The sequence below is a fragment of the Mobula birostris genome, chromosome 28 (genome assembly GCF_030028105.1).
Source record: "Mobula birostris isolate sMobBir1 chromosome 28, sMobBir1.hap1, whole genome shotgun sequence".
Taxonomy (NCBI): domain Eukaryota; kingdom Metazoa; phylum Chordata; class Chondrichthyes; order Myliobatiformes; family Myliobatidae; genus Mobula; species Mobula birostris.
Window position 1 is genome coordinate 10,029,296 of NC_092397.1, and position 27,996 is coordinate 10,057,291.

Below are 27,996 nucleotides of genomic sequence, written 5' to 3' on the forward strand. Positions count from 1 at the left end.
TGGCTGTTATGTAATCAGCCTGATTTGATTAGGGAGCTTAAGGTAAAGGAACGCTTAGGAGTCAGTGATCATTATATCACAGAACTCACCCCAAAGTTTGAGAAGGAGAAGCTAAAATCGGATGTAATAGTATTACAGTGAAGTGAAGGGAATGAGAAAGGTATGAGAGGGGAGCTGGCAAAAGTTGATTCGAAGGGGACCCTGGGAGGGATGAAGGCAGAACAGCAATGGTTGGAGGTCCTGGGAGCAAATCGGAATGTGCAGGATAGATACATCCCAAAGATGAAGTCGTATTACAAAGGGAGGATGCGGCAACAGTGCAGGCCAATTCATTGGGTATATTTAAGGCAGATATTGATTGCTTCTTGATTAATCAGGGCATCAAAGGTTACGAGGGGAAGGCAGAAGCATGGGGTTTGGGGGGGGGCCTAATAAATCAGCCATGATGGAATTGCGGAGCAGACTCAATGGGCCGAAAGGCCTAATTCTGCTCCTATGTCTTGTGGTCTTATATGGAAGTGGCATGAAAGGTAGAGCATATTAGAAGACGTGCTTCTTTTCTTCGGTTGCAGTGACCATGCTCCTTGAGATCGAGATTGCTGCACTTTCTCTCTTGAAATTATTCCCCCCCCATACCTCCAGCTGATCCATTCTCCCTTGGTCCTTTACAGCTCCTTCTGGCACTGTCTCCACCTTACTAGATCAAGAAATAGAAGCAGGAACCGCTCCAACCAGGCAATACTTTCCTGCACTGAATACCCATCTCTTTAATCTATTGATCTCTGTCACTGAGCTCAGAGACTGCACCTCAACTCTTCTCTTAGCGGGAAGTTTTGAAAATTGGGTGAAGGAAGTTCGCCTCTTATGCCTCCCGGATGTCTAACCCCTTACCGTGACCCTGTGATTCTATTCACTCCATCCTTCCTGTATCTGCCTTGACAATTTCTTAAGAATTGAGCACATTTTGGCAAAGACCTCTCTCAGTCTTCCAGGTAAAGGACCGCTCAGGTTAGCCTTCTGCGCAGATGTCCTTATAGAACAACAGGGTGCAGGGAAAGCTCCTCTGTTCCATGAGGTAGAACAATAGAGTGCGGAGAAAGGCCCTTCGGTCCGTGATGTCGTACTCATTAAACTAGTAATTAAATACAAAGCTAAACTAACCCTTTCCACCCACATAATGTCCATTATCCTCCACTCTCTGTACATCCGCGTGCCTATTTACGAACCTCATACAAGCCTCTGCCATATCTGCCTTTTTTGCGTCAAAGGTAACGGGGAGAAGGCAGGATGATTGGGTTGAGAGAGATAATAAATCAGCCGTGATCGAATAGTAGGAGAAACTCAATGGGCCGCATGGCCCAGTTCTGCTCCTATCCCCTATGTATTAAGGACCACCACCGCCCCTGGGATCGCATTCCAAACACTCAACACTCTCTATGTAAAACAACTTGACCCACACCTTTGTTCTGAACTTTCCCTTTAACTCCATTCCCTCTAGTATTGAGACATTTAGACCCTGGGAAAAAGAAACTGTCTATCTACTCTCTCTAAACCTTATAAACATTTATCAGGTCTCCCCTCAACCTCTGGTCAGAAAGTAACCCAGGTTTGTCTAACCTCTCCTTATGGCTCATGCCCTCTAATCCAGACAGCATGCTGACAAACTTCTTTCTGCCCCCTTTCTAAAGCTATACTACCTATCATGGAGTATCCAGAATTGAAAGCGTAATTTTGGTTTTTGTTAAATGCCTGTGGGATGTGGGGCGGGGGACAGAAGCTTCTGCAATGCCAATACCAACCTTCATGTCTTCCATCCAGTCCACAATGTGCAGCATCTCCTGGAACATCTTCTGCAGCTCAAGGTTCTTCGCGAGACGCTCGCGACGGGCCTGCAGCAGTTCGCGCAGGTAGTCCCACAGCCGAATGACGTTGTCCTTCCTGACGGTGATGCGCTTGATGTCGTAGTAATGCTCGGCCTGCAGCTCCTTGGCCACGGCCACCACCGCCTGCACGCGCTCATTGTACGCGTTGATGTCCGTCTCGATGGCCTCGTGCTTCCTCGTGGCAGCCTCCACTGCCGCCAGATCCAGCCCAAAGTTATCCTGGAAAGAGTGGGAGATTCAGTTAGGCGAGAATCATTTGGAATCATAAATTTAGAATCATCAAATCCTACCATCATTTTGGTAGGACTGATCAAAATAGGACGTACATAGTAAATGGCAGGACATTGAAGAATGCTGTAGAACAGAGGGATCTAGGAATAATGGTGCATAGTTCCCTGAAGGTGGAATCTCATGTGGATAGGGTGGTGAAGAAAGCTTTTGTATGCTGGCCTTTATAAATCAGAGCACTGAGTATAGGAGTTGGGATGTAATGTTGAAATTGCATAAGGCATTGGTAAGGCCAACTTTGGAGCATTGTGTACAGTTCTGGTCACCGAATTATAGGAAAGATGTCAATAAAATTGAGAGAATACAGAGGAGGTTTACTAAAATGTTGCCTGGGTTTCATCTCCGGAGTTACAGAGAAAGGTTGAACAAGTTAGGTCTTTATTCTTTGGAGCGTAGAAGGTTGAGGGGGGACTTGATAGAGGTATTTACAATTATGAGGGGGACAGATAGAGTTGACATGGATAGGCTTTTTCCATTGAGAGTGGGGGAGATTCAAACAAGAGGACATGAGCTGAGGGTTAAAGGACAAAAGTTTAGGGGTAACATGAAGGGGAACCTTCTTTACTCAGAGAGGGGTAGCTGTGTGGAATGAGCTTCCAGCAGAAGTGGTTGAGGCAGGTTCGATGTTGTCGTTTAAAGTTAAATTGGATAGATATATGGACAGGAAAGGAATGGAGGGTTATGGGCTGAGTGCAGGTCGGTGGGACTAGGTGAGAGTAAGAGTTCAGCACGGACTAGAAGGGCCAAGATGGGCTGTTTCCGTGCTGTAATTGTTATATGGTTATATAGAAGAGCTCGGAAATGGGTTGCATGAGTTTCGTTTCAGACGTCAGTTCTCAATCCCATTCTTAGTGTGACTTGTCCAGCTGCGGTCCTTGCCACTGGCCTAGTGAGGGCTGATGTAAACTAGAAGAATAATTCGCATACAATACTGGAGGAATTCAGCAGGTCAGGTAGCATCAGTGGAAGGGAATCAACAGTTGATGTTTCGGACCTGCTGAGCTCCTCCAGTAGTTTGCGTGTGCTGCTCAGGGTTTCCAGCATCTCGTGACCCTCTTGTGTTAAGGAGAATAACTTAACTCCCGTCTAAACACTTTTCCAATGATATGTGAACTGCTCTCTGATTTTTTTTCCATTACCATGCTACTGTATGTCCCTTTCTCATCCTGTGACTCGCAAACAGCCAGTACTCGCGCTTGTTATCACCTACACAAGAGATTCTGCGGATGCTAGAAACTCAGAGCAACACATGCAACATGCTGGAGCAACTCAGGTGGTATCTGTGGAGGGGAATAAACAGTTGACACCTGGGGCCGAGGCCTTTCACCAGGACTATTTAATCCTTCCACAGATACTGTCTGACCTGCTGAGCCCTTCCAGCATTTTGTCTGTATTACTCCTGTCATCACCTAACTCATCCTAGCAGCTTTCGTCTAGCAGCTCATTCCTTTTCCCAGTTCTGCTTTGAAAAATGACACCCCCTTACCCTTAAAACACAAGAGATTCTGCAGATGCTGGAGCTCCAAAGCAACATTGGCCTTCATCGACCGTGGGATTGAGTTTAAGAGCCGAGAGGTAATGTTTCAGCTGTACAGGACCCTGGTCAGACCCCACTTGGAGCACTGTGCTCAGTTCTGGTCACCTCACTACAGGCAGGATGCGGAAACCATAGAAAGGGTGCAGAGGAGATTTACAAAGATGTTGCCTGGATTGGGAAGCATGCCTTATGAGAACAGGTTGAGTGAACTCGGCCTTTTCTCCTTGGAGCGATGGAGGAGGAGAGGTGACCTGATAGAGGTGTATAAGATGATGAGAGGCATTGATCGTGTGGATAGCCAGAGGCTTCTTCCCAGGGCTGAAATGGCTAACACGAGAGGGCACAGGTGCTTGGAAGCAGGTACAGAGGAGATGTCAGGGGCAAGTTTTTTTATGCAGAGGGTGGTGAGGGCATGGAATGGGCTGCCAGCGACGGTGGTGGAGGCAGATACGATAGGGGCTTTTAGAGACTCCTGGATAGGTACATGGAGCCTGGAAAAATAGAGGGTTATGGGTAACCCTAGGTAATTTCTACAGTAAGTACAGGTTCGGCACAGCATTGTGGGCTGAACGGCCTGTATTGTGCTGTAGGTTTTCTATGTTTCTAACGCACACACAAAATGCTGGAGGAACTCAGCAAGTCAGGCAACATCTGCAGAGGGGTGAAAACAGTCGACATTTATTTGGGAAACTGCCATTCAATTAGGTCAGAGACTGCTGGCAGAACAGTTTCTACCTAGCGTCAGTCACGTGCATTTGCTCGGCCATTAGACATTACACTGCCTTGGCCCGAAACGTTGACTGCTTATTAGTTTCAATAGGAATGCCGCCTGACCTGCTGGGCTTCTCCAGCATTATTTGTGTGCTCCTCATTACCCTTGCTGAAGTCTCAGATCTGAAATACTAACTGGCTTTTGCTTCAGATTCCAGCATCTACAACTTGATCAAAATGGGTGCAGCCAATCAGAATAAGATAATAAAATTCAGAAAAAAGGAGGAGAGGAGAGGCAGGGAAGAGGTCTGAATAAAAGTTGAACTATGAGCTTACTGCCTGCTAGAAAAGAGTTCAGAATCAGGTTTTTTATCATTGACACAGGTCATGAAATTTGTTGTTTTTCAACAGCAGCAGTACAGTGCACTGATCGGAGCGGGACCACAAGGAACGCATTGGCCAGCAAAGACTCCCGTCCCGGCTATTTCCTTTTCTATTCTTTGACTGTTCGCCGAGGGTCAGGAAAACTTAGTAGGGGTGCACACTGGTAATCGGTTGTGTAAATTACAGATCTGCTCCGTAACTCTCTGATCATTATTACTATGGGGCAGATCCTTGCAAAAGGAGACACTGCATCTATGGAGCCATGGAGCTTGCGGGGGGTGGGGGGGCGCGGGTGCAGTTTGGAGAAAACTGAAAATGGGCCGATGCTTAAAGGCTTGGCTGAGAACTTTTAAATTAAGGATTGCTTAGCCATATGCCAGTGTGGGTTGGTGAGCAAAGGCATACATGAAATTTTGGATTGAAATATGGACTGGGTTTTATTGTCTGCCATTTTTCCATTGCTCTAAATTAAGACAACAGTTGCTGGTATAGTGTAATCAGGACTATCAAACTCATTCCTCTCTGCCTATCCCAGTCCCTCCCTCTCTTTCTTGTGAGAATAAACGATTGCGTATAATAGTGGTTGGATAATGACAGGAGTATTTTATTTGCCTGTGACACTGCACACGGGACAATCCGAACAAACACACCAATAAAAGACACCGAAAGCAATGATAGATGGCTCCCAAATTGTCTTTTCTCTACCAGGTGGTGACACAGCTGCCAAGCATTCTCTCCTCTGTGTTTGTGAGGTCTGTTTCGCTCAGTAACAGCCGTCTGCCCCTGTGCAAGGAGCTGCTATGCTGAGTGCAGGCTGATAAACCCGCTCGCTTCACCACGGATTTTATCTGAGAGTATGAGGAGACAAATCATATCGACATTTCTGAGTATCAGGAGCTTTGTCGGGAAAGATTAGGCAACAATTTTGTTTTCAGAAAAGATACATTCAGATAACAACTGGAGGTTTCCCAGATCTACAGTAAAACAGGTCAAAGTTGTTTCCTATGAGTGTTGGGTTCAAATACTAGGAGACAGAAATTAACAATGAGGTTTTTTAAAACTCACAGGTGAGTTTAAAATTGAGTTAATAGACAAAGACATTTAATTAAATAAAGATTGGGTGAAAAGGAATTGAAAAACATTTTGGATTCAGTATCTCCTTTACCAAAGAAAGAAAATTTAGCTTGAGCCAAACAAGATGTCGGAAGAACTAAAGCTTCAGCCAGAGTTCAACTTCAAGGAGTGTCTCAATGAAAACATTTAAGAGAAGTTTGTACAAGTACATAGACGGGAGGGCTATGGGGTCCAGGTCAGTGGGAGTAGGCAGAATAATAGCTCGGCAGCACTCGCAGGGCTGATGAGTTGTAAACCCAGTCAGCTCCATCATGGGCACCAGCCTCCGTAGTGTCCAGGACATCTTCAAGGAGCGATGCCTCAGAAAGGCGACGTCCATCGTTAAGGACCCCCCACCACCCAGGACATGCCCTCTTCTCATTGCTACCATCAGGGAGGAGGTACAGGAGCCTGAAGGCTCACACTCAACGATTCAGGAACAGCTTCTTCCCCTCTGCCGTCAGATTTCTGAATGGACATTGAACCCATAAACACTACCTTACTTTTTTTAAATATTTCTACTTTTTTTGTACTACTTAACTATATTACTGTCGCTCATTTTTTTTGGCCTCTATTATTATGCATTACATTGTACTGTTGCTGCAAAGTTAACAAATTTCACAATATATACCAGTGATAGTAAACCCGATTCTGATTCTGTTTCTGCGCTACAGTGTTCGAAGTTTGGGAAGGATGTACCAGAGCCAAGGACCCAAGTACCGAAGGAGACAGCCAGCAGCGATGGAGGGCTAAGATTTAGGGAATTTGAAGAGCGGGCAAACTGACGGTGCCAAAGCGGTTACAGAGGTTAGGAGAGGTGAGGAGAGGAAGCTGAAAACAAGAATAAGGATGATAAATCAGATTTGTCAGAAACAAAAGCAAAGAGATTCCTCTCCGGCCAAATGTTTTTATGCTAGAACACATCTCTGTGCAAGTTATTGGCCTCAGCATCCAAATCTCAAACACAAGAAACTGCAGACATTGGAACCTGGAGCAATAAAAATACTGGGGAAGCTCGGTAGGCCGAGCAGCATCACTGAGGGAAAAGAAGCCCCTTGCCTCCTCCCCACAGATGATACTCGACCGACTGAGCTTGCTTTTTTGACCCAAATCTGACTGCGGTGTTTCAGGCACCAGGCGCTTCGTTATTTTAGACTTTGCTCTCCTCCCAACGGTGATACTATGTATTTCCCGGCACCTGTCCCAGCTTACCTGGGAAACCAGGCGCTGGTTTTCGCTCAGCCACGTCTCCCTCATCGCCGCTTTGCGGTCAAACCGGTGAGCAAGCTGCTCCAGCTTCTCCTGCCGGATGAGCTCCGTGCGCAAGGCGAGCTCCCGCTCGTGCTCGGCTTTCTCCAGCCGTTCCCAAGCCTAGGAAGGAAGGGGTTACCGTGAAACATACAAGCATAGAACTGGTACGGCGCAGAAGATCACTAGGCCCATTGAGTCAGTGATATCCCCTCCCTTTCCCCTTTTCCCCTCAGGTTTGTAAATCAGTTTCACTTGGGTGCCTAACCAATTTCCTTTTCAAACCCTTAAGATCATAAGACATGGAAGAAGAGGTAGGCAATTTAGCCCTCAAGTCTGCTCTGCTATTCCTTCATGGCTGATTGGCCCCTAGAAGGGCCGAGATGGCCTGTTTCCGTGCTGTAATTGTTATAACCCTTGACTCATTTACTAATCAAGTACTTATCTTCCTGTAAGCTGGCAGCGCGTTCAATCACAGCGGCTTCTAACGGGGTCAACAAAAGGCTCCTCCTGTCCTTTTCAAAGGCATTTTTTTTTAATAACTGCAAGATTCTGCTGGACATTAAGAACTTTAAGTTACTGCAGGCCAACCCCAGCAGCGAGTTGCTTGTCGGTGGAGAAACTGGAGGAGCTTGACTGGGTGCTTGCGTCAGAGAGGCTTCAGAGCAGCTGGTGCATGTGACCGCAAGACCCCTCTGGACGTTATCAATGTGGAATGATGCAAGTCTGATCCGCTGATTTGCTGGTGGGCAGCAGGGGAGCTGCGAAGACTAGGCCTCGAGCTGTGCAGTCGCCTGTTTACAGCTGCTGGGAGAGAGGCGTCGAAGCCAGTGTCACTTCACCAGGGGCAGTGTGGCGCAGTGTCCAGGCCAAAGTCAAGGATGCTGCCACACCGCACCCCCCCCAATCCTTATTCGCTCAGCAGGTAAGCTCTGTTGTGGTTGGCTGCAGATTTCCGCAGCGTTCATAGACTCAGGGTCCAGACTATTTTCTTTCTGCGTGGCTGTACTTCACCGATATCTCATGTGTGCTTTTTATCTTGTATGCGCTATGTGTGCCTTGTGCAGCGTGAAACGGTTGGGACCGAGCTTTGTGCTTTGGCCCCAGAGTAACACTGTCTCGTTTGGCCGTATTCATGCCTGGTTGAATGACAATTAAACTTGAATCAAATTGAGCTGAATTGAATCAACCACTGCTTTAAATATGACTTGGCCTCCACAGCTATCAATGGTATTGAATTTCACAAATTCAATCCAAACCCCTATCGATTTCTTTCTGAGCATCCGATCCAAGAACTCTGCCATGAGGAACAGCACAGAGAGGCACAGTCACCTGTGGGTTCTCCAAGTCACACATCACCCAGCCTTAGAAATACTCCTTTATTGTTACCAACTCTAAATCCTAAAGCACCTTCACAACAGCACGAGAGAGCACCTGCCTGTCATATCAGTCAAAATCAAACTCTGAGTCAGACAGACTTGCAACGCTGTGAGAAGGCTTTGACCTGAAGGCAGTTCACTGACACCTCCTCAAGAAAATAAATGCTCGTCTTGCCAGGGGCAACTCAGTCTTGGAAAGTTAATAAACGTCAGCCCCTTTAATGAGTTCTGACCTCCTCGTAGTTAAGTTTAGAGTCCTGGAGCTTCAGGACTTCACCGCAGGCTGTTTGACTGAGCAGAATTACCCTCAAGGCTATCAGGGCAGATCATTTTCAAGTCGTAGCACCAGTTACTTATCAGTAGAGTAACATGCAGGCTCCCCACCTTGTTGATGTCTGATATGAGTTTTCCCTCGCGTGGAGTGTAGACTTTTTGATTGTTGGCTCTCATTTTGCTTTGTATAGTGAAGAGCAGCACCTCCAGATTACCCTTCTCGATAAACCTGCCAAGAAAACACGACAAGAATCCCACTTAGCTGCTGTTAGTGCCATTGTGAAAACAACTGCTGAGGCGAATGGCTCACTTAAAAAAAAAGGTAATTATTAGGAAAAACATTTCAAATTTTGTTTGGGTGGGGGCGGGTGAAATACAAGGTCAGGTGGGGTGAGGAATGAAGCAGCCGAATGCCATTCTTCATAATGGAACAACTACATTTTATTAGAGCATTATAGCATGGATAACAGGCCATTCAACCCCACCGGTCCATTCAGATGACCTGATTCCCTGTGCTCGGCCCATATCCCTTTAAGTGCCAGTCGAAATGCTTCTTAAATACCATTGTACCTGCCTCAACTAGTTCCTCTGGCAACTCATTCCAAATATTCACTACCCTCTGTGTGAAAAGATACTTCTCGTTTTTGCTTAAACAACAGGAATTCTGCAGATGCTGGAATTTCAAGCAACACACATCAAAGTTGCTGGTGAACGCAGCAGGCCAGGCAGCATCTCTAGGAAGAGGTGCAGTCGACGTTTCGGGCTGAGACCCTTAGTCCTGACGAAGGGTCTCGGCCTGAAACGTCGACTGCACCTCTTCCTAGAGATGCTGCCTGGCCTGCTGCGTTCACCAGCAACTTTGATGTGTGTTGCTCTCGTTTTTGCTTGTTCCTTTGCGTGCCTGGTGGCTCATCGGGCAGCAACCTTGCCGTTTCTTTGGCACTTGTCTGTTTCCCACCCAGCCGAGCTGCTAGCTCGGTGCTCAACCCAGCACGGATGGAAAGCACGCAAGGAGCCGGCCAGATTCGAACCCAGGAACGCTCACCTCAAAGCCTGGTGCAGATGCCACTACACCACCAGCCGGCTTAAGACGCCTCTTCACTCCTTTTAAAATCTTTCCCTTCTCCCTATACACCACCCTCTCCTAACCCCCAGTTTTGGACTCTCCTACGCTGTCAGCATTCGCCTTGTAACAGCGACAGAGAAACAGTGGAGGGCCTGAATATGCCCAACCTATGTCAATCCTCAGCTGTCAGTAAAGCTAGCCAAAGATAATTAATTACTGGCCTGTCAATTTTTCTTGGCTGCAAGGCGCAAAGTGATTCAGTGGCCCTTGAGTTGTCAAGAGCACGTCATAGTGTTTACAGCCGATGAACAGATTTTATTTTTGAAGATACTGGGGTCCTACTCTTGGACTTCCTTGATTGACAGGACCTGGAGAGTGTGGAACACAGGAAGTAGTAAATCCCCATTCCGAAAAAGAAGTCGCTGAACGTCTACACCATTTTCAAACATCTTTCATTGGTTTAGGTTGGCAATCGCTTGGCATGCAGCGTTTGATGTTGTGGTTGGCAATTAGCTTTCAGACGCTCATCTCAGCACACTGAGACCAAGAAGGACGCCACTTTAACTGGGACACCGCAGAAGTTCTGGAGCAGTTAAGCACGAGAAATTTTAGAAGCGTGGTTCTCTTCTGATAACTCTGTACATATACTGAAATAGACACCATCTATGAACCCCTAACAGCCAAAGAAACATGAGGTCAACAAGGTCAAAGGTTAATTGAAGGGGTAGCCAATCAGGTCTGAGGCAAGTGAATGGAGGGGGGAGGGGCGAGATAAACGCAAGCACTCCCAGAGAGAAACAACAATAACTATGCATCAAGGATGTCACCTTGACCGGTGATGAAACGTCTGCAAGCTAATTGCCAAGCTCGGCAAACATTGCAACATCAAATCTTCCACTGGTTCTGACTGAGTGCTTGATTTTTTACCCTTTGTCTACAATGATTAAGTTATGACATTCCTGCGCATTGAGAGTGAGGTACAACAGCTAGTAGAAGGCTTTCATGAGATGCAGTCCGGTCACAAATAGGCCAACGAAGTAAGGATGGCAGATTTTCTCACTTGGCGGACACTAGCGAACTTAAAACATCCAGCAATTTCACCATGACTGAAACTTCCTTTAATTCTAGATTTACCAAATTATTTGAACTTAACTTGCCCTGCTCCCCTGGTGAAATGTAAACTTGTACCTCTAGATCAATGTGCCAGAATTCTGGTGGTCAGTTCAATAACTTAATCAAAATTCGTACTGTTCAAAAGTCTTAGGGACATTTAAAAAGAAAAAGCCCTGTAAAGCGAAGATGCTTTCAAAAATAGTGAAAAGTTTCTAAGTAGCAAAAACAAACTCTAAAGAGCAGTAAACAGTAAGAAAAAGTAAATCAAATCAATATCTGGTATGCCTTTAAAACTGCATCAGTAGTCTTAGGTACACTGTTATGCAATTTTACAAGAAAAATGGGCTGGTAGGTTGTTCCAAGCATCTTGGAGAACTTGACACAGTTCTTCTGCAGACTTTGGCTGTCTTGCTTGCTTCTGTCTCTCCAGGTAATCCCAAACATCCTCGATGAGGTTGAGATCAGGGCTCTGTGGAGGCCATACCATCTGAGACCATATATTTAAAAAAAAAGCTCTGGAGCGCTTAAGACTTATTCACAGTACCATACTTCACAAGCAACGGCAGGGTACGGGGCAGGGTCTGGAGGGGAAGACCGATAAAGACTGAACTTTAGAAAAATTAAAAGGTGACTTGTTGAGAAACATTCAAGATTTTGTGAGGAACCATCAGAGTACACGCCAAGGTGCCAGTTCCTCGAAGTGTAGGCGTGTGACACTCTAACCACTGCAGTACTCTGCATCTTTTTATTTGCATTTTCGCTGCAGCTGTTACACTTTATTCTGCACCGTTATTGTGTTACCTTGTACCACCTCGAAGCACTGTGTAAAGGATTGATCTGTATCAACAGTGGTAGATGGAATGCAGTGTTGAGAAGTGCTTGGTCGTGCACTTCGGGAGAAGAAATAAAAGAGTGCACTGTTTTCTAAGTGGAGAGAAAATACAAAATTTGGAGGTGCAAAGGGAGTGCAGGATTCCCTGAAGGTTGACTTGCAGGTCGAGGCGGTGGTGAGGAAGGCAAATGCCATGTTAGCATTCATTTCAAGAGGACTAGAATATAAAAGCAAGGATGTAATTTTGAGGGTTTATAAAGAACTGGCGAGGCTTCATTTGGAGTATGGTGAGCAGTTTTGGGCCCTTTCTAAGAAAGGATGTGCTGACATTGAAGAGGGTTTAAAGGAGGCTCGTGAAAATGAAAGGCTTGCAATATGCAGAGCATTTGATGGCTCTGGGCCTGCTCACACTGGAAATCAAGAGAATCAGGGGCGACCTCATTGAAACCTATCGAATGGTGAAGGGCCTCAATAGAGTGGATGTGGAGAGGATGATGTGGGAGTCTAAGACCAGAGGACACAGCCTTAGAATAGAGGTGCTTCCTTTTTAGAAAGGAGATGAGGAGGAACTTCTTCAGCCAGATGGTGGCGAATCTGCGGAATTTGTTGTCGCAGGCGGCCGTGGAGGTCAAGTCAATGGATGTATCTAAGGCAGAGGCTGATATATCCTTGATTGGTCAGGGCATGAAAGGACATGGCGAGAAGGCAGGAGACTGGGACTGAGAGGGAAAATGGATCAGCCATCATGAAATGGTAGGGCAGACTTGTTGGGCCAAATGGCCTAATTTTGCTCCTATATCTTATGGTCTAACAATATACATGACAACCTTCTCACTGTACCATAACAACCAATTCCAAGATAAGACTCTAAAGCTATGACTGAGCTCGAGGCACAGGATCAGATGTGATCTTATCGACTGTTGGATCTGGCTCCACACCTGCTCCTTTTCATCTAGCATATAGGGCAAATCTACAGTCGACTCTGAACAAGCGACGTAGAGTGGCTCCAGCTTGCTTACTTGGGTGGCTTCTCCACAGTGCGGTACGTGTTGAACGCTTGAAGCTGGTTCTGAACCCCGTTTAGGGAGTTAGCCAACTTGCGGTCATTCAGGGTGACGATGGTAAATTCAATCCACTGAAGGAGGTCGGAGGCCAGAGTCTCATACTTGTCAATCATGTTGTCTGCTTCAATTGCGTAGTCTAGCACCTGCAGCACACAAAGGATAGAGTAAGTTCTTGCTTTTTGAAAGAAAAAAGACTTTTAAGATTAGCTTCATTTGGCACACGTACATTGAAACATACAATGAAATACAGTGTTTGTGTCAACGACTTGCACGGTCTGAGGATGTGCTGAGGGACAAGCCACGCATGTCGCCAACAGAGCAGGCCCGCAATTCGCTAACCCTAATCCGTCTGAGTTCTTTGGACTGGGGGAGGAAACTGGAGCACGCAAAGGAAACCCATGTGGCCACAGGGAGATGGCACAAATTGTGTATGGGCAGCAGAGTCATACAAAAGTACAGCATAGGAACAGGACCTTTGGCCCTTCTAGTCCATGCCGAGCCATTTTAACTGCCTACACCCGGACTATAGCCCTCCATACCCCAACCATCCACGTACCTATCCAAACTTCTCAAACCCTGAAATTGAACTCGCATGCACATGTGCTCGTTCCACACTCTCACAACCCTCTCAGTGAAGAAGTTTCCCCTCATGTTTCTCCCTAACTTTTCACCTTTCACCCTTAACCAATGACCTCTGGTTGTAGTCCCACCCAACCTCAGTGGGAAAAGTTTGCCTGCATTTACCCCATCTATACCCCTCATAATTCTGTATCCCTCTATCAAATCTCCCCTCAATCTTCTACGTTTGTCACCAAAAACACTCAAGAATCTCTAAAGGTGTACTGAGGAGAGCATTCTGACCGGCTGCATCACCGTTGGGTATGGGGTGGAGTTGGGGGTGGGGCTACTGCACAGGATCGAAGTAAGCTGCAGAGAGTTGTAAACTCAGTCAGCTCCATCATGGGCACCAGCCTCCATAGTGTCCAGGACATCTTCAAGGAGCAGTGCCTCAGAAAGGTGGCATCCATCATTAAGGACCCTCATCACCCAGGACATGCCCTCTTCTCATTGCTACCATCAGGAAGGAGGTACAGGAGCCTGAAGGCACACACTCAGTGATTCAGGAACAACTTCTTCCCCTCTGCCATCTGATTTCTAAATGGACATTGAACCCATGAACACACTACCTCACTACTTTTTTAATTTCTGTTTTTTCACCACTTACTTTAACTATTGTAGATACATGCAGATACTTACAATACCTCGGTTCTTTTCTCTGTGTTTATCATGCACTGCATTGTGCTGCTGTCACGAAGTTAACAAGTTTCATGACACACGCCGGTGACTCTGATTCCAAGGAATAAAGTCCTAACCTATCCAATCATTCTAATCTTGAACCCCGATCTTCCGGTTGCTGGCGCCATAAAGCATTGTGCTATCCGCTACACTACCCTGATGAACACCAGCAACAAATAATGATGATTCTGGGCACGCGGCAGCGGTGGAAAGCAGCACAGCAGAAATCCCAGTTCACCACTTATTAACTGAGTAAATCACTTGCGGTGCTGCGATTGTTCTTGTGTTCCCCGGCTACAAAGGGAACATCAAACACACAATTCCGGTTTGGATTGATGGTCAGAAAACACCTGCACAAAGAGGAGCAATTACGATGCCTCCGCTCCGAACAACTCATTGATTAGCGTCATTTTGAGAAGAATAACTGCACCAGGGGCAACAGTAACACAGAGAGCAAGAATGTTCTGGGGGGGGGGGGGACAGACAAGTAATAATCAAGGTTGACCTCAGCAGGCAACAGTGCAGCCAACTGCTAAGTTTATTTTTAATGGTACTGTTTGGAGTTTACCAGCCTTGTTGAGAGACAGCAGAATTATTCTCATGGTCACAAGGAGGTAATGCAGATGTTGGAAATCCAGAGTGATACACACAGTGGGCTGGAGGAGCTCAGCAGGTCAGGCAGCATCTAAGGATGGCAATAAACAGTCAATGAGAAGAGATGGCGGCGCGAGGCAGGGCGCAGCGGCCACTCTAGTGATGAATATCTGTTATTTGTCAAGTAGGATGCCGTGCACAATCCTGATTTGATGGAGACGCACGGAGGAACATCTGGTGAAACTTCTGAAATGCCTGTTTCATCGCCGCTGCTACTGTGTGATCCAGAATCTCCGGAGGGGAAGGCCCCGAGTCCTCGGCTTTGCCTGTCGCTTGGCATCCGGGGCCAGGGTCGAAGCACTCGGCAGAGATGGTGCTTGGTGTTGGAGCACTGGTCGGAGTCTCGAAGTTTTTCGGATGGACTCGGAGTCGGCTGCGGTCGGGTGCTTCCAATGGTGCTGCATCGGCAAGTTTGCGGCGCTTGGAGGTTCATGACAGGGAGAGTTTCTTCCTTCTACCGTCTGCGTGAGATGATGGTGCTATCCGGACTTTGAGACTTTTTTTTTTAACCGTGCCCATGGTCTGCTCTTTATCACATTAAGGTATTACTTTGCACTGTTGTAACTATGTGCTATAATTATGTGGTTTTTGTCAGTTTTAGTCTTGGTCTGTCTTGTGTTTCTGTGATATCATACTGGAGGAACATTGTATCATTTCTTAATGCATACATTACTAAATGACAATAAACGAGGACTGAGTGTCCTCATAATCTAATCTAATGTTTCGGGCCGAGGCCCTTCATTAGGACTGGAAAAGGAAGGGGGAAGAAGTGAGAGTGAGGAGGTGGGAGGAGAGGAGGAAGAAGTACAAGGTGGTAGGTGATAGGTGGAACTGGGAGGGGGAGGGAGTGAGGTAAAGAGCTGAGATGTTGATCGGTGAAAGGGATACAGGGCTGGAGAAGGGGGTATCTGATAGGGGAGGTCGGAAGACCATGGAAGAAAGGGAAGGGGTAGGAGACCAGAGGGAGGTGATGGGCAGGTAAGGAGAGAAGGTGTGAGAGGTAAACAAGAATGAGAAATAGTGAGGGGGGGGTGACAATTACCGGAAGTTCGAGGAATCGATGTTCATACCATCAGGTTGGAGGCTACCCAGACGGAATATGTTGCTCCTCCAACCTGAGTGTGGCCTCATCGCGGCAGTAGACCGACATGTTGAAACGGGAAAGGGAAGCAGAATTGAAGTTGTTCTCATACCTTCCCAATGCGCTTGCCCTCCACAGCCAGTGCTTTCATCTTGGAGAAGTAGTGATAGTACGTGGCGACGTAAGTGATGATAGATTTTTCATCGGGCTGGTCCACGCTGACATCTGGAGCGAGGAAGGGAAGAACCCAGAATGAATTCAGCAATTGCAGTGTACCGTTCAATGAAACTCAACACACGATCCCCTGGACCTCAAACTTCTCGCATTTTGCAGTGAAACACAGTATATAACTTTTAAGGAGCATCCTCCATCTAGTTACCTCAAGGTCGCTAGTTCGAGCTCAGCTGTGGCAGCGTGTTTGTGCCCTTGAGCAAGGCACTTAACCACACGTTGCTCTAGTGTCTGTGCGAGGAGTGGTGCCTCACACAGACTCCCAATCTGCGCCTTGTAAGGCATGAAAATGCCCGACGCAGGCCTCTCATGGTCTGAGTCGAATTTCCTTCCCTTCCATCTGATTTCTGAATGGACATTGAGTTCACAAACACCACCTCACTACTATTTTTTAAAAAAAGTATTTAACTATTTTATATAAATACTTATTGTAATTCAAGGTTTTGTCTTTATTATTGTGTGTTGCGTTGTCCTGCTGCTGCAAAGACAACTAATTTCACTACATGTGCCGGTGATATTACACCTGATAATGATTTGAAAAAGAGCAGCGAATTAGAGCGGGAGTCCCTGAACTTAGGGCCCAGGTACGTCAATTGTGGTGAAATGGAGAATGGGAATATGCCAGGCTGAAACTGGAGCACAGGCATCTTGGAAAGGCTGAGCTCAGAGGGCAGCTCATTGCCACAAGTGGTTCTGAAGCAAAGATTGGGAGTTTTACAGTCAAGGCGCTGAACCGGAGAAAGAGACGACAGAAGCTGACGGAAGGCTGGTAACTACTACGTGACAAGGAACAGGCTGAGTCTCTCCGTGAAAATAATGACATTTTTGGAGGACACCCAAGCCTCTGATTATCCTCTCCGTTCTCCTTTTCATTGACAGCTCGGATCTCTAGCAACGAATGGAATGTGCCCACTACTCCAGCCACTCTTCTGTTACCGGTGGCGTAAGCTGCAGGGAGTTGTAAAACTAGTCAATGCCATAATGGTCACCAGCCTCCAGAGTATCCAAGGCATCTTCCTAAAGGCAGCGTCCATCATTAAGGACCCCCATCACCCAGGACATGCCTTGTTCTCATTGCTACCATCAGGAATGAGGTACAGGAGCCTGAAGGCGCATACTCAGCGATTCAGGAACAGCTTCTTCCCCTCTACCATCTGATTTCTGAATGAACATTGAACCCAGGAATACCACCTCACTATTTTTTTATTTCTGTTTTTGCATTACTTATTTAATATACTGGGTTGAACAGATGCCAGTGAAATGATGTGGAAATTTGAAAGGGCATATATATATATATAAAATGTATTCTGACTCTGAAATAAACACGTCACTGGTGCCAGTCACACTGGGCTAGTGCACTGCCCTTTCAAATCTCCACACCATTTCACTGGCATCTGTTCCGCCCAGCAAACCCTACAGTGGTACGTTAGGACGGAGCACCCGTCCACGGAGATGTGACAGAGCACCTTCAGGATCGAGTAGCTTGGTGAGTCCCAAGTGCTGCTCCGCCACGTTGAAAGCATTCTGCAAGTTGTAGTGAGCGTTGGACTTCTTCAGCTTGTCAAAGTCGATTAAGTCGGACCTGAAAAGGAGAGAAAACAACTTGAAACAAAGTAGCAACAAACCAACAAAAGTTCACTCAAAAACTTTTGCATTCTCTGCCCTTGTTTATGAATCTTCAGATCCCACGTTTCTCTAAACTTTCAGATCTACACATGATGTAAATCTACGCCCCTTTGCACTCCTTTGTAGCTCAGGGCTTAGCACAGGCTTTATGGCAGCGACAATCGGAATATCAGGGTTCAACTCCTGCCGCTGTCCTTATGCAGTTTGTACTTTCTGTAATCGAAACATGTTTCTCACATTTCCAGTTCCAACGGAGGGAGCAATCTGCTTTCCTCCCCCCCACTGACGCAGTGTGACCAGGAGAAAGGGTTAACTTGACAGGAGGGATGGAGAAAGTTCTGCGAGTTTTCTAAATAAACGATAGCACTGCAGCACAGAAGACAGTTCTGATGGATAGATACATGGATGGTATTGGTATGGAGACGTATGGCCCAGGTGCAGGTCGATGGGAGCAGGCAGTTTAAATAGATTGACATGGACTAGATGGGCCGAAAGGCCTGCTTCTGCGCTGTACTTTTCTGTGATTCTATAATCAATATCCTGTAATTTTAGTATGCGGTTGCATTACAGTCAGCACCAGCAACCTGGGTTCAATTCCGCTGATACCTGTAAGTAGGTTGTATATTCTCTGTGACCGTGTGGGTTTCCTCCGGTTGCTATGGCTTAGACCAGGGGCCGGCAACCTTTTTGCCTCTGTGGGCCGGATCGCGTATTAATGAGCAGACGGTTGGCCAGGTAAGTGCCATCAAAAACTTGAAATATGGGAATTGCCCATTTAAATACACCTGGTTATGTTTTGCCTCAAATTAATGAATAACGCATGCTAGAAAGTCATTTGTGCTTAAGGTTACCTACCCCTGGTTTAGACCGTAAGACAGAGGAGCAGAAATAGGCCACTCGGCCCATTGAGTCTGCTCTGCCATTTGTGGCCGATTTTATTGCCCCTCTTAGTCCTATTCTCCTGCCTTCTCCCCGTAACCTTTGACACCCTGACTAATCAAAAGTCTAGTCAACCTTCAATTTAAATATACCCAGTGACTTGGTTTTCACAGGCACCTGTGGCAGTGAATTCCACAGATTTACCACCCTCCGGATAAAGAAATTCTTTCTCAGCTCTGTTCCAAATGGATATCCTTCTATTCTGAGGTGGTGCCATCTGATCCTAGACTCACATACTATAGGAAAATGTTCTCCATGTCCATTCTATCTTACCTTTACACATCTGAAAAAACTTTGGGTACCTTCTTTTATAGTATACCTGCATATTTAATCTTTCCTCTCCTTATCGTTTTTCTCAGTTCCTTTCTGTTGGATGTTAAAAGCTCCACAATCCTCTAATTTTCTCCTAATTTTTGCTATATTATATGCCCTTTCTTTTACTTTTATGTTGTCTTTGACTCTCTTTGTTGCTTCAATCACCCTTCAGAATACTTCTTTATCTTTGGAATGTATCTATTCTGCCCCTTCCTTACTTCCTCCCAAAGCTCCAGCCATTGCTGTTCTGCTGTTATCCCTGATGTGTCCCCTTCCAATCAACTTTGGCCAGCTCCTCTCTTATGCCCTTTATTCCAGGGAAAGATCGATATATCTGACTTTACCTTCTCCCTCTCAAACTGCAGGGTGAATTCTATCACATTATGATCACTGTCTCCTGAGGGTTCCTTTACCTTAAGCTCTCTGATCAATTCATTACACGACACCCAATCCAGAATTGCCTTTCCCCTAGTGGGTTCAACCACAAACTGCGCTAAAAAGCCACTTAGAAGGCATTTCATAAGTTCCCTCTTGGGATCCAGCACCAACCCGACTTTCCCAATCTACCTGCATATTAAAATCCCCCATGACTATTGTAATATTGCTCTTCTTACGTGCCTTTTCTGGTTCCCGATGAAATTTACATGTTTCGTGAATGTCTGTAAAGAGTAAGGATTCAGGTTGTTTACTGTATACATTCTTCAATATTAAATTGAACCACTGAAATAAAGGTAATCTTTATAAGATGGGTCTTATAGCTCTTTAGAGTCCGGTTTTTATGTGGATTCAATGCAGATGTTACAAAGGACAACAACATACCTGTGCTTGTGGACAATTGCATTGAACGCCAGTCCATCTCTCCAACTTGTAGTGAAGTTGTGAACATTGACATTGGGATACCTGCAAACCACAAAAAAAATACAACTCAGTTTTTATTGTACAGTGGAGACTGCGGGACAAGAACACACTTGTGCCAACTGAAAACAAGAAATTCCAAAAGGTTGTAGGATAACGCAACTGAGAGAAATTTACGTATTTCACAACCACCGACGTTGAGTTGGGGTTTCGCTTTAAGAGGCTGGTCTGACGTGGTGACATTGTTATGTCAGGATTTTTTAGCGCGCTTTTGTGTTCGGGTTCTGACGTTCAATAAGATGTGTTACGAGTTTCGTTAAATACAAAATGCCTCATTTCTTCTTATTTCCATAAACCTACACAGTCATCTTCAAACAAACGGAGCTTAATGATTTGAATTGTTTCTGAATAAAGTGATTGAATAGACAGACAGATCAATAATTATCTGTGAAATAAATTTTATGCTGCCATATGACTGGAGGACACGTGAACAAATATCTCACTGGGGCACCATCATTATGAGCTGTGCTGTATGATGTGGGCGATCGTGGTCTTTCCATGACGATGACTGTTCTTGGCAAATTTTTCGACAGAAATGGTTTGCTATTGCCTTCTGGGCAGTGACTTTACAAGATGGGTGACCCCTGCCATTATCAATACTCTTCAGAGATTGTCCGCCTGCCGTCTGTGGTTGCATAACCAGGACTTGAGATGTGTACCTGTTCCCGTGGCTTTTTGTGACCCTGATCAGAGTGGGGTGGGGGGCAGGGGCTCAGCAGGTGCTACACCTTGCCCAAGGGTGACCAGCAGGCTAGTGGAGGGGAAGGCATGCCTTACACCTCCTTTCGGTAGAGATGTATCTCTGCATCACCATCCTTCACAGGGGGCATCAGAACATTTAATCCAACAATACTGAAGGATATGGACACCAGCTCCCTTGCACCGAGAGGATGAAGGGAAGTTTCCAGAAGCGAATGACTCCAACAAAGACCCCTGAACCTTGGAGACCCCACACTGCAACAAAGCCCAAATCATCGTGTTAGGAAACATGATGAGCTCTTTCAAATCCCTTACTAGCTCTTCTTTCAGTTAGGCCTGACAAAGGGTCTCGGCCCGAAAGGTCGACTGTACCTCTTCTGAGAGATGCTGCCCGGCCTGCTGCGTTCACCAGCAACTTCTACGTGTGATGCTGAGCTCACTGTGATTTTGAACCTCAAACAGCCTGATAATTTTGTGAGTGATGGAATGGGTTGTGCGTGCGTGCTTGTGTATTTGCATGTGGACGAGCATTTCTCATTGCCCTGTCAAACTCTTGCTGTCCGTGGTGTAGCATAAATTGCCATCTATTCTCTTCTAATCTCCCGAATCTCAGTTATAAGTTCTGATACTAATACATACATCAGGCTGCTGTTTTACATAATCATTCCTACAGTTCTGATCAACAAGCTCCAAAACCTGGGCCTATGTACCTCCCTCTGCAACTGGATCCTCAACTTCCTCACCGGAAGACCACTACAGTCCGTATGGATCAGAAATAACATCTCCACCTCACCTCTGGCGCACCTCAGGGATGTGCGCTCAGCCCACTGCTCTACTCTCTCTGCAACCATGTATGTGTGGCTAGTGCCATCCATAAATTTGCTGACGAATCAACTACGGTTGGCAGAATTTTAGATGGTGACTCGAAGGCACACAGGACCGATAGGTCAGCTGGTTGAGTAGCGTTGCAGTAAGAACCTTGCATTCAGCGTCAATAAAACCAAAGAAATGACTGTGGACTTCAGGAAGGGGAAGTCGAGGGAATACACACCAGTTCTCATCGAGGGATCAGTAGTGGAAAGGGTGAGCAGTTTAAGCTCCTGTGTGTCAACATCTCTGAGGATCTATCCCGCAGTTATAAAGAAGGCATGACAGCAACTCTACTTCATTAGGAGTTTGAGGAGATTTGGTCTGTCACCAAAGACGCTCACAAATTTCTACAGATGTACCATGGAGAGCATTCTAACTGGCTGCATCACCGTCTGGAATTGGGGGGGACGGGGGAAACTGCAGAGGATTGAAATAAGCTGCAGAAAGTTGTGAACTCAGTCAGCTCCATCATGGGCACTAGACACCCCAGCATCTTTATACTTTATTGTCGCCAAACAATTGGCACTAGAATGTACAATCATCACAGTGATATTTGATTCTGTGCTTCACACTCCCTGGATTACAAATATTAAATATTAAAAATAGTTAAAATTAGTAAATATTAAAAATTTAAATTATAAATCATAAATAGAAAATAGAAAAATGGGAAGTAAGGTAGTGCAAAAAAACCGAGAGGCAGGTCCGGATATTTGGAGGGTACGGCCCAGATCCGGGTCAGGATCCGTTCAGCAGTCTTATCACAGTTGGAAAGAAGCTGTTCCCAAATCTGGCCGCACCAGTCTTCAAGCTCCTGAACCTTCTCCCGGAGGGAAGAGGGATAAAAAGTCTGTTGGCTGGGTGGGTCGTGTCCTTGATTATCCTGGCAGCACTGCTCCGACAGCGTGCGGTGTAAAGTGGGTCCACGGACGGAAGATTGATTTGTGTGATGTGCTGCGCCGTGTTCACGATCTCCTGCTGCTTCTTTTGGTCTTGGACAGGACAACTTCCATACCAGGTTGTGATGCACCCGAGAAGAATGCTTTCTATGGTGCATTTATAAAAATTAGTGAGGGTTTTAGGGGACAGGCCAAATTTCTTTAGTTTTCTCAGGAAGTAAAGGCGCCAGTGGGCCTTCTTGGCAGTGAACTCTGCTTGGTTGGACCAAGTCAGGTCATTTGTGACATTGATCCCGAGGAACTTAAAGCTCTTGACCTGTTCTACTTGCGCACCACCGATGTAAATTGCATCTAGCACATTTTCAAGGAGCGATGCCTCAAAAAGGCAGCATCCATCATTAAGGACCCCCACCACCCAGGACTGGCCCCATTCCCATTGCTACTGTCAGGAAGGAGAGACGGGAGCCCAAAGGCACGCAATCAACGATTCAGGAACAGCTTCTTCCGCTCTGCCATTCGATTTCTAAATGGACAGTGCCTCATTACTTTTTGTTTCTTTATTTGCACTATTAATTTTACTTCTTTTTTACTATATATATATATATATATATATATATATATATATATACATATATATATATACATACACACACACACAGACACACACACACACAGTTGCTAGAAAAAGATTGAGAATCCTTTGTATTAATTACTCATAAAATGTGGTCTGATCTTCATCTAGGTCACAATAAGAACAGGTAATTGCAAAGGGTTGATCATTATGAGTGAGGAGCGTGTGGCGGCTCTGGGCCTGCCCTCACTGGAGTTTAGAAGAATGAGGGGGCATCTCATTGAAACCGACTGCATCTCTGAGGGAAGATCTGATAGAGGTTTATAAGATTATGCGAGGCACAGATAGAGCGAACAGGAAGGATCTGTTCCCCAGGGTAGAAATGTCTAATACCAGGGGTCCTGTATTGAAGGTGAGAGGGGGCAGGTGAAAGGGGATGTTTGGGGCAAGTTTTTTTTTACTCAAGAGCAGTGGACGCCTGGAATGCACTGCCTGGTATGGTGGTAGCAGCATTAGAGGTTTTTAAGAAACATCTAGATAGACACATGGATGGGAGGAAAAGGGAGTGATATGGTAGGAGGGATTAGTTTTTGGGGGTTTCAAATTTAGTTCTTAGCTGGTTCAGCATTTTGGGCTGAAGGGCCTGTTCCTGTGCTGTGTTGTTCTGTGTTCTATTGTGTATCCACTGCACTGCTGGCAGAAAAATAATAAATTTCATGACATGCCAGTGATATTAAACCTGATTCTGGTTCTGATTAATATTTTTCAACACTTTCAATGTTTTGTAGATCTATTTATTACAAGGTCGGGCAGCATCCGTGGAAACGATCAGTCAACGTTTCGGGCCGGAACCCTTCGTCAGGACTGAAGAGGGAAGGGGCAGAGGCCCTATAAAGGAGATGGGGAGAGGGTGGGAAGGAGAAGGCTGGTAGGTTCCAGGTGACAATTCCCTCGCCCTCACTTCCACATCCCTATTTCACTCTGCCCCCCCCCCAGCTGCCTATCACCTCCCTCATGGTTCCACCTCCTTCTACTACCCATTGTGTTTTCCCCTATTCCTTCTTCACCTTTCCTGCCTATCCCCTCCCTGCTTCCCCTTCCCCACCCCTTTATCTTTCCCCTTACTGGTTTTTCACCTGGAACCTACCAGCCTTCTCCTTCCCACCCTCCCCCCACCTTCCTTATAGGGCCTCTGCCCCCTCCCTCTTCAGTCCTGACGAAAGGTTCCGACCTGAAACGTTGACCGATCGTTTCCACGGATGCTGCCCGACCTGCAGAGTTCCCCTGGCGTGTGGTGAGTGTTGCTTTGACCCCAGCATCTGCAGAGTATTTTGTATTTATTACAAGGAGTTGTCACTTGCTTCTCATGGTCTTACCCTGCTGTTTTCATCTGACACCAGAGTAGCAGCGCATCCTTGGCAGATTTCTTTTCTTTGTTGTCTTCTGTTTCCACGCTGATGTCCTGGATCTGTAGAAAGAAAAAAAACACACACACACACAGTTAACGTGTCTGTGAGACACAAGACATCCTGCAGATGGAGGCAACAGGAGCTTTTTGAAAGTCAAATAAAACTGCCGGGATTCTGATATAAAACAGAAAAAAATGCTGGCCACACTCAGCAGGTCAGTCGGCATCTGTGGATAGAGAAACAGAGTTACATTTCCACAGTGGTGTGCAGAAGAGCATCTCTGAACGCGTAACACATTGATGGGCTACAGCAGCAGAAGGGCACGGACATGCACTCACGAACTGGCCACTTCTTAGGTACGGGAGGTACTTAATAAAGTGGCCACGACTATAGATACTGGCATCCACTCAAAAATGGCAAAACATTCTGCTCCTCTGTCTGATGGGCTTCTGATTGTGAAAGTGAATCTGGTGATAAGTCCACACCTTACTCCCCTTGCAAGACTGAAACCGGAAGGCAAAGCCACTTGTACCGTGCCTTTTAATTTTAAGCAGAGTTTGGCTGCACAGGAAATACCACAGACCGGAGCAGGAGGTGCCCAGCAGACCTATAGATTAAGTGAGCGGGCGAAACTCCCCGATGGGAGTCCGATGTGGAAATGCATGAATTCAAAAGCGTAAGATCAAATAATGAAGGAAAAGACGGCGAGGGATAGTAATTTGAAAAGTGCACGGAAGGCCCAGCAGGTCAGGCAGCGTCCCTGCAAGAGGCAACAGACCGGTTTCTAAGTGCTGAGAGACAAGGGACAAACGGTACCTGGAACCGAAGAATGATAGTCCATATCAGGCCAAGAGTGAGGCGATGGTTCCCATCAACGATGTCGTGCGACCCCATGTTTTCCAGATGCACCTTCTGCTCCTTCAGGAACTGCAAGGCCTTGTCCACGTTCTCCAGGCAGTGAATCCGCATCCGTCCTTTGGTCGGCTTGGGCTGGAAACAGAAACAAAGGTCTTGGGGTTAGCATCACTCTCGGACCTAATCCCCGGCAAAATGGATCAGGTTCAAGTTTATTGCCATCAGACTGTACGTACGAGGGGTGATTGATAAGTTCATGGCCTAAGGTAGAAGGAGTCAACTTTAGAAAACCAAACACATTTATTTTTCAACATAGTCCCCTCCTACATTTACACACTTAGTCCAGCGGTCGTGGAGCATACGGATCCCTTCTTTGTGGAAGTGGTCCAGAGCAGGGGTGATTAATAAATTCATGGCCTAAGGTATTAGATGAGTTATTAATTTCAAACTTTCTGCATTTTCACTCAAAGAGTTGAACTGCACATGCATGTGACGAGAGCGTCCTGGACCTCCAGGTGGTCCACAGCAGGGGTGATTGATAAGTTCGTGGCCTAAGGTAGAAGGAGATGAGTTATACAGCTCTCGTTACAAGCATGTGCAGTTCAACACTTTGAGTGACAATGCAGAAAGTTTGAAGTTAATAACTCATCTCCTTCTACCTTAGGCCACGAACTTATCAATCACCCCTGCTGTGGACCACTTTCTGAAGGTCCAAGACACCGACTTCTACAAAGGGATCCGTATGCTCCACGACCGCTGGACTAAGTGTGTAAATGTAGGAAAAATAAATGTGCTACGTTTTCTAAAATTGACTCCTTCTACCTTAGGTCACAAACTTATCAATCACCCCTCGTATATACAGCCAAACAAAGCAAAGTTCCCCTGGGCCGCGGTGCACCCACAAAGCACACATCACACACGGCACATAAGGCAAAATAAGTTAGTAAAGTATAACTCATAGTGCATGACAAAGGTAAACAGTAAACAACGAAGTAAACAGCTCGCTGTCCTAGTGACAAGACCACGGTGGTGGCAGAGTTTTCGTTAGTCTCAGAGGCCAAGGGGAAAAGCTGCTACCCAGTCTGGCTGTCCTATTTCGGAGGCTCCTGTACCTCCTTCTTGATGGTAGTGGGTCAAAGAGAATGGGGAGGGTGGGGGTAGGGATCCTCAACAATGTGCACTTACAGGGGCTAAACAAGTTTATCGACGACAAATAATTCACAGAATGAATCACCAGATCTTGCATTAGAACACTGATCCTGAAACTTTAAAGATCTATGCAGCACCCAATATCTCTCCTCAGCCTCATCTTAGGTCACTGCCTCCTCCCACACCTCTCTGAAGGCTGAACTTTACTCGCTGCATACATTTACATGCATTAGGGATTTGGTGTGGCGTGTTGATCAGGGTGTGACAGGCCACAGAAAACAACATTCATAAATTACAAAGAAAGAATTATGCAAAAAAAATAAAGTTAAGAGATTAAAGTACATATATTGAATATAATGAACATAAATACCAGCCTGTATTTAAAATGTAAATTATAAAAAGTGGCTTAAAAGTGTTTACAGTGCAGTGACTGAGGTAACAAAGGGGGCAGGCTGATGGCTAACTAGAATGGTTGATCAGACTAACTGACTTGGGGAACAAACATTTAAAAAGGCGAGCAACACACATCAAAGTTGCTGGCGAACGCAGTAGGCCAGGCAGCATCTCTAGGAAGAGGTACAGTCAACGTTTCAGGCCGAGACCCTTCGTCAGGACTAACTGAAGGAAGAGTTAGTAAGAGATTTGAAAGTGGGAGAGGGAGGGGGAGATCCGAAATGATAGGAGAAGACAGGAGGGGGAGGGATGGAGCCAAGAGCTGGACTGGTGATCAGCAAAAGGGATATGAGAGGATCATGGGACAGGAGGCGCAGGGAGAAGGAAAAGGGGGAGGGGGGGAAACCCAGAGGATGGGCAAGGGGTATAGTCAGAGGGACAGAGGGAGAAAAAGGAGAGAGAGGGAGAAAGAATGTGTGTATATAAATAAATAACGGATGGGGTACGAGGGGGAGGTGGGGCATTAGCAGAAATTAGAGAAGTCAATGTTCATGCCATCAGGTTGGAGGCTACCCAGACGGAATATAAGGTGTTATTCCTCCAACCTGAGTGTGGCTTCATCTTGACAGTAGAGGAGGCCGTGGATAGACATAGCAAAATGGGAATGGGATGTGGAATTAAAATTTGTGGCCACTAGGAGAAGTTTTTGTTTTAATAGCCCCATAGCACTTCCCAAAAGGCAGCTTTAGAAAAGGCAGGTTTTGCAGGGTGATTGGTGTTCCCCCGCAATGACTTTTCCTTGCCTACTTATTTGTCCTGCATGTATATAAGGTCTGCAGGGATGGTAGGCTGCGTCCAATAACTTCGGGGCGGCATGGTTGTGTAGTGGTTAGCACAACGCTTTACAGTACCAAAGGCCCGGGTTCAATTCCCGCCACTGGTCGGTAAGGAGATTATATGTTCTCCTTGTGGCCATGTGGGTTTCCTCTGGGTGCTCTGGTTTCTTCCCTCAATCTAAAGATGTACTGGGTTTGTAGGCTGTTGACAATTGTAAATTGTCCCGTGAGTAGGCTTGGGTTAAGACTATAAGATACAGAAGCAGAATTAGGCCTTTTGGCCCATCGGGTCTGCTCCACCATTTCATCGTGGCTGATCCATTTTCCCTCTCAGCCCCAATCTCCTGCCTTCTCCCCGTATCCCTTCGTG

General features: G+C 46.1%; 1 protein-coding gene across 5 annotated transcripts in view; it reads right to left on the minus strand.

Annotated features, from left to right (window-relative positions):
* Window positions 1–27,996, minus strand: part of LOC140189258 (spectrin beta chain, non-erythrocytic 1-like) — a 464,253-nt gene that overhangs the window by 129,469 nt on the left and 306,788 nt on the right. For all 5 annotated transcript variants that reach the window (XM_072245944.1, XM_072245948.1, XM_072245947.1 and 2 more), the window contains 9 exons: window positions 25,210–25,383; window positions 24,361–24,452; window positions 19,853–19,933; window positions 17,620–17,735; window positions 16,035–16,147; window positions 12,847–13,034; window positions 8,928–9,045; window positions 7,129–7,287; window positions 1,800–2,102 (listed from right to left, as the gene is read on the minus strand). In XM_072245944.1, the coding sequence (XP_072102045.1) occupies window positions 1,800–2,102; window positions 7,129–7,287; window positions 8,928–9,045; window positions 12,847–13,034; window positions 16,035–16,147; window positions 17,620–17,735; window positions 19,853–19,933; window positions 24,361–24,452; window positions 25,210–25,383 (1,344 nt within the window). The remainder of the gene's footprint in view (window positions 1–1,799; window positions 2,103–7,128; window positions 7,288–8,927; window positions 9,046–12,846; window positions 13,035–16,034; window positions 16,148–17,619; window positions 17,736–19,852; window positions 19,934–24,360; window positions 24,453–25,209; window positions 25,384–27,996) is intronic.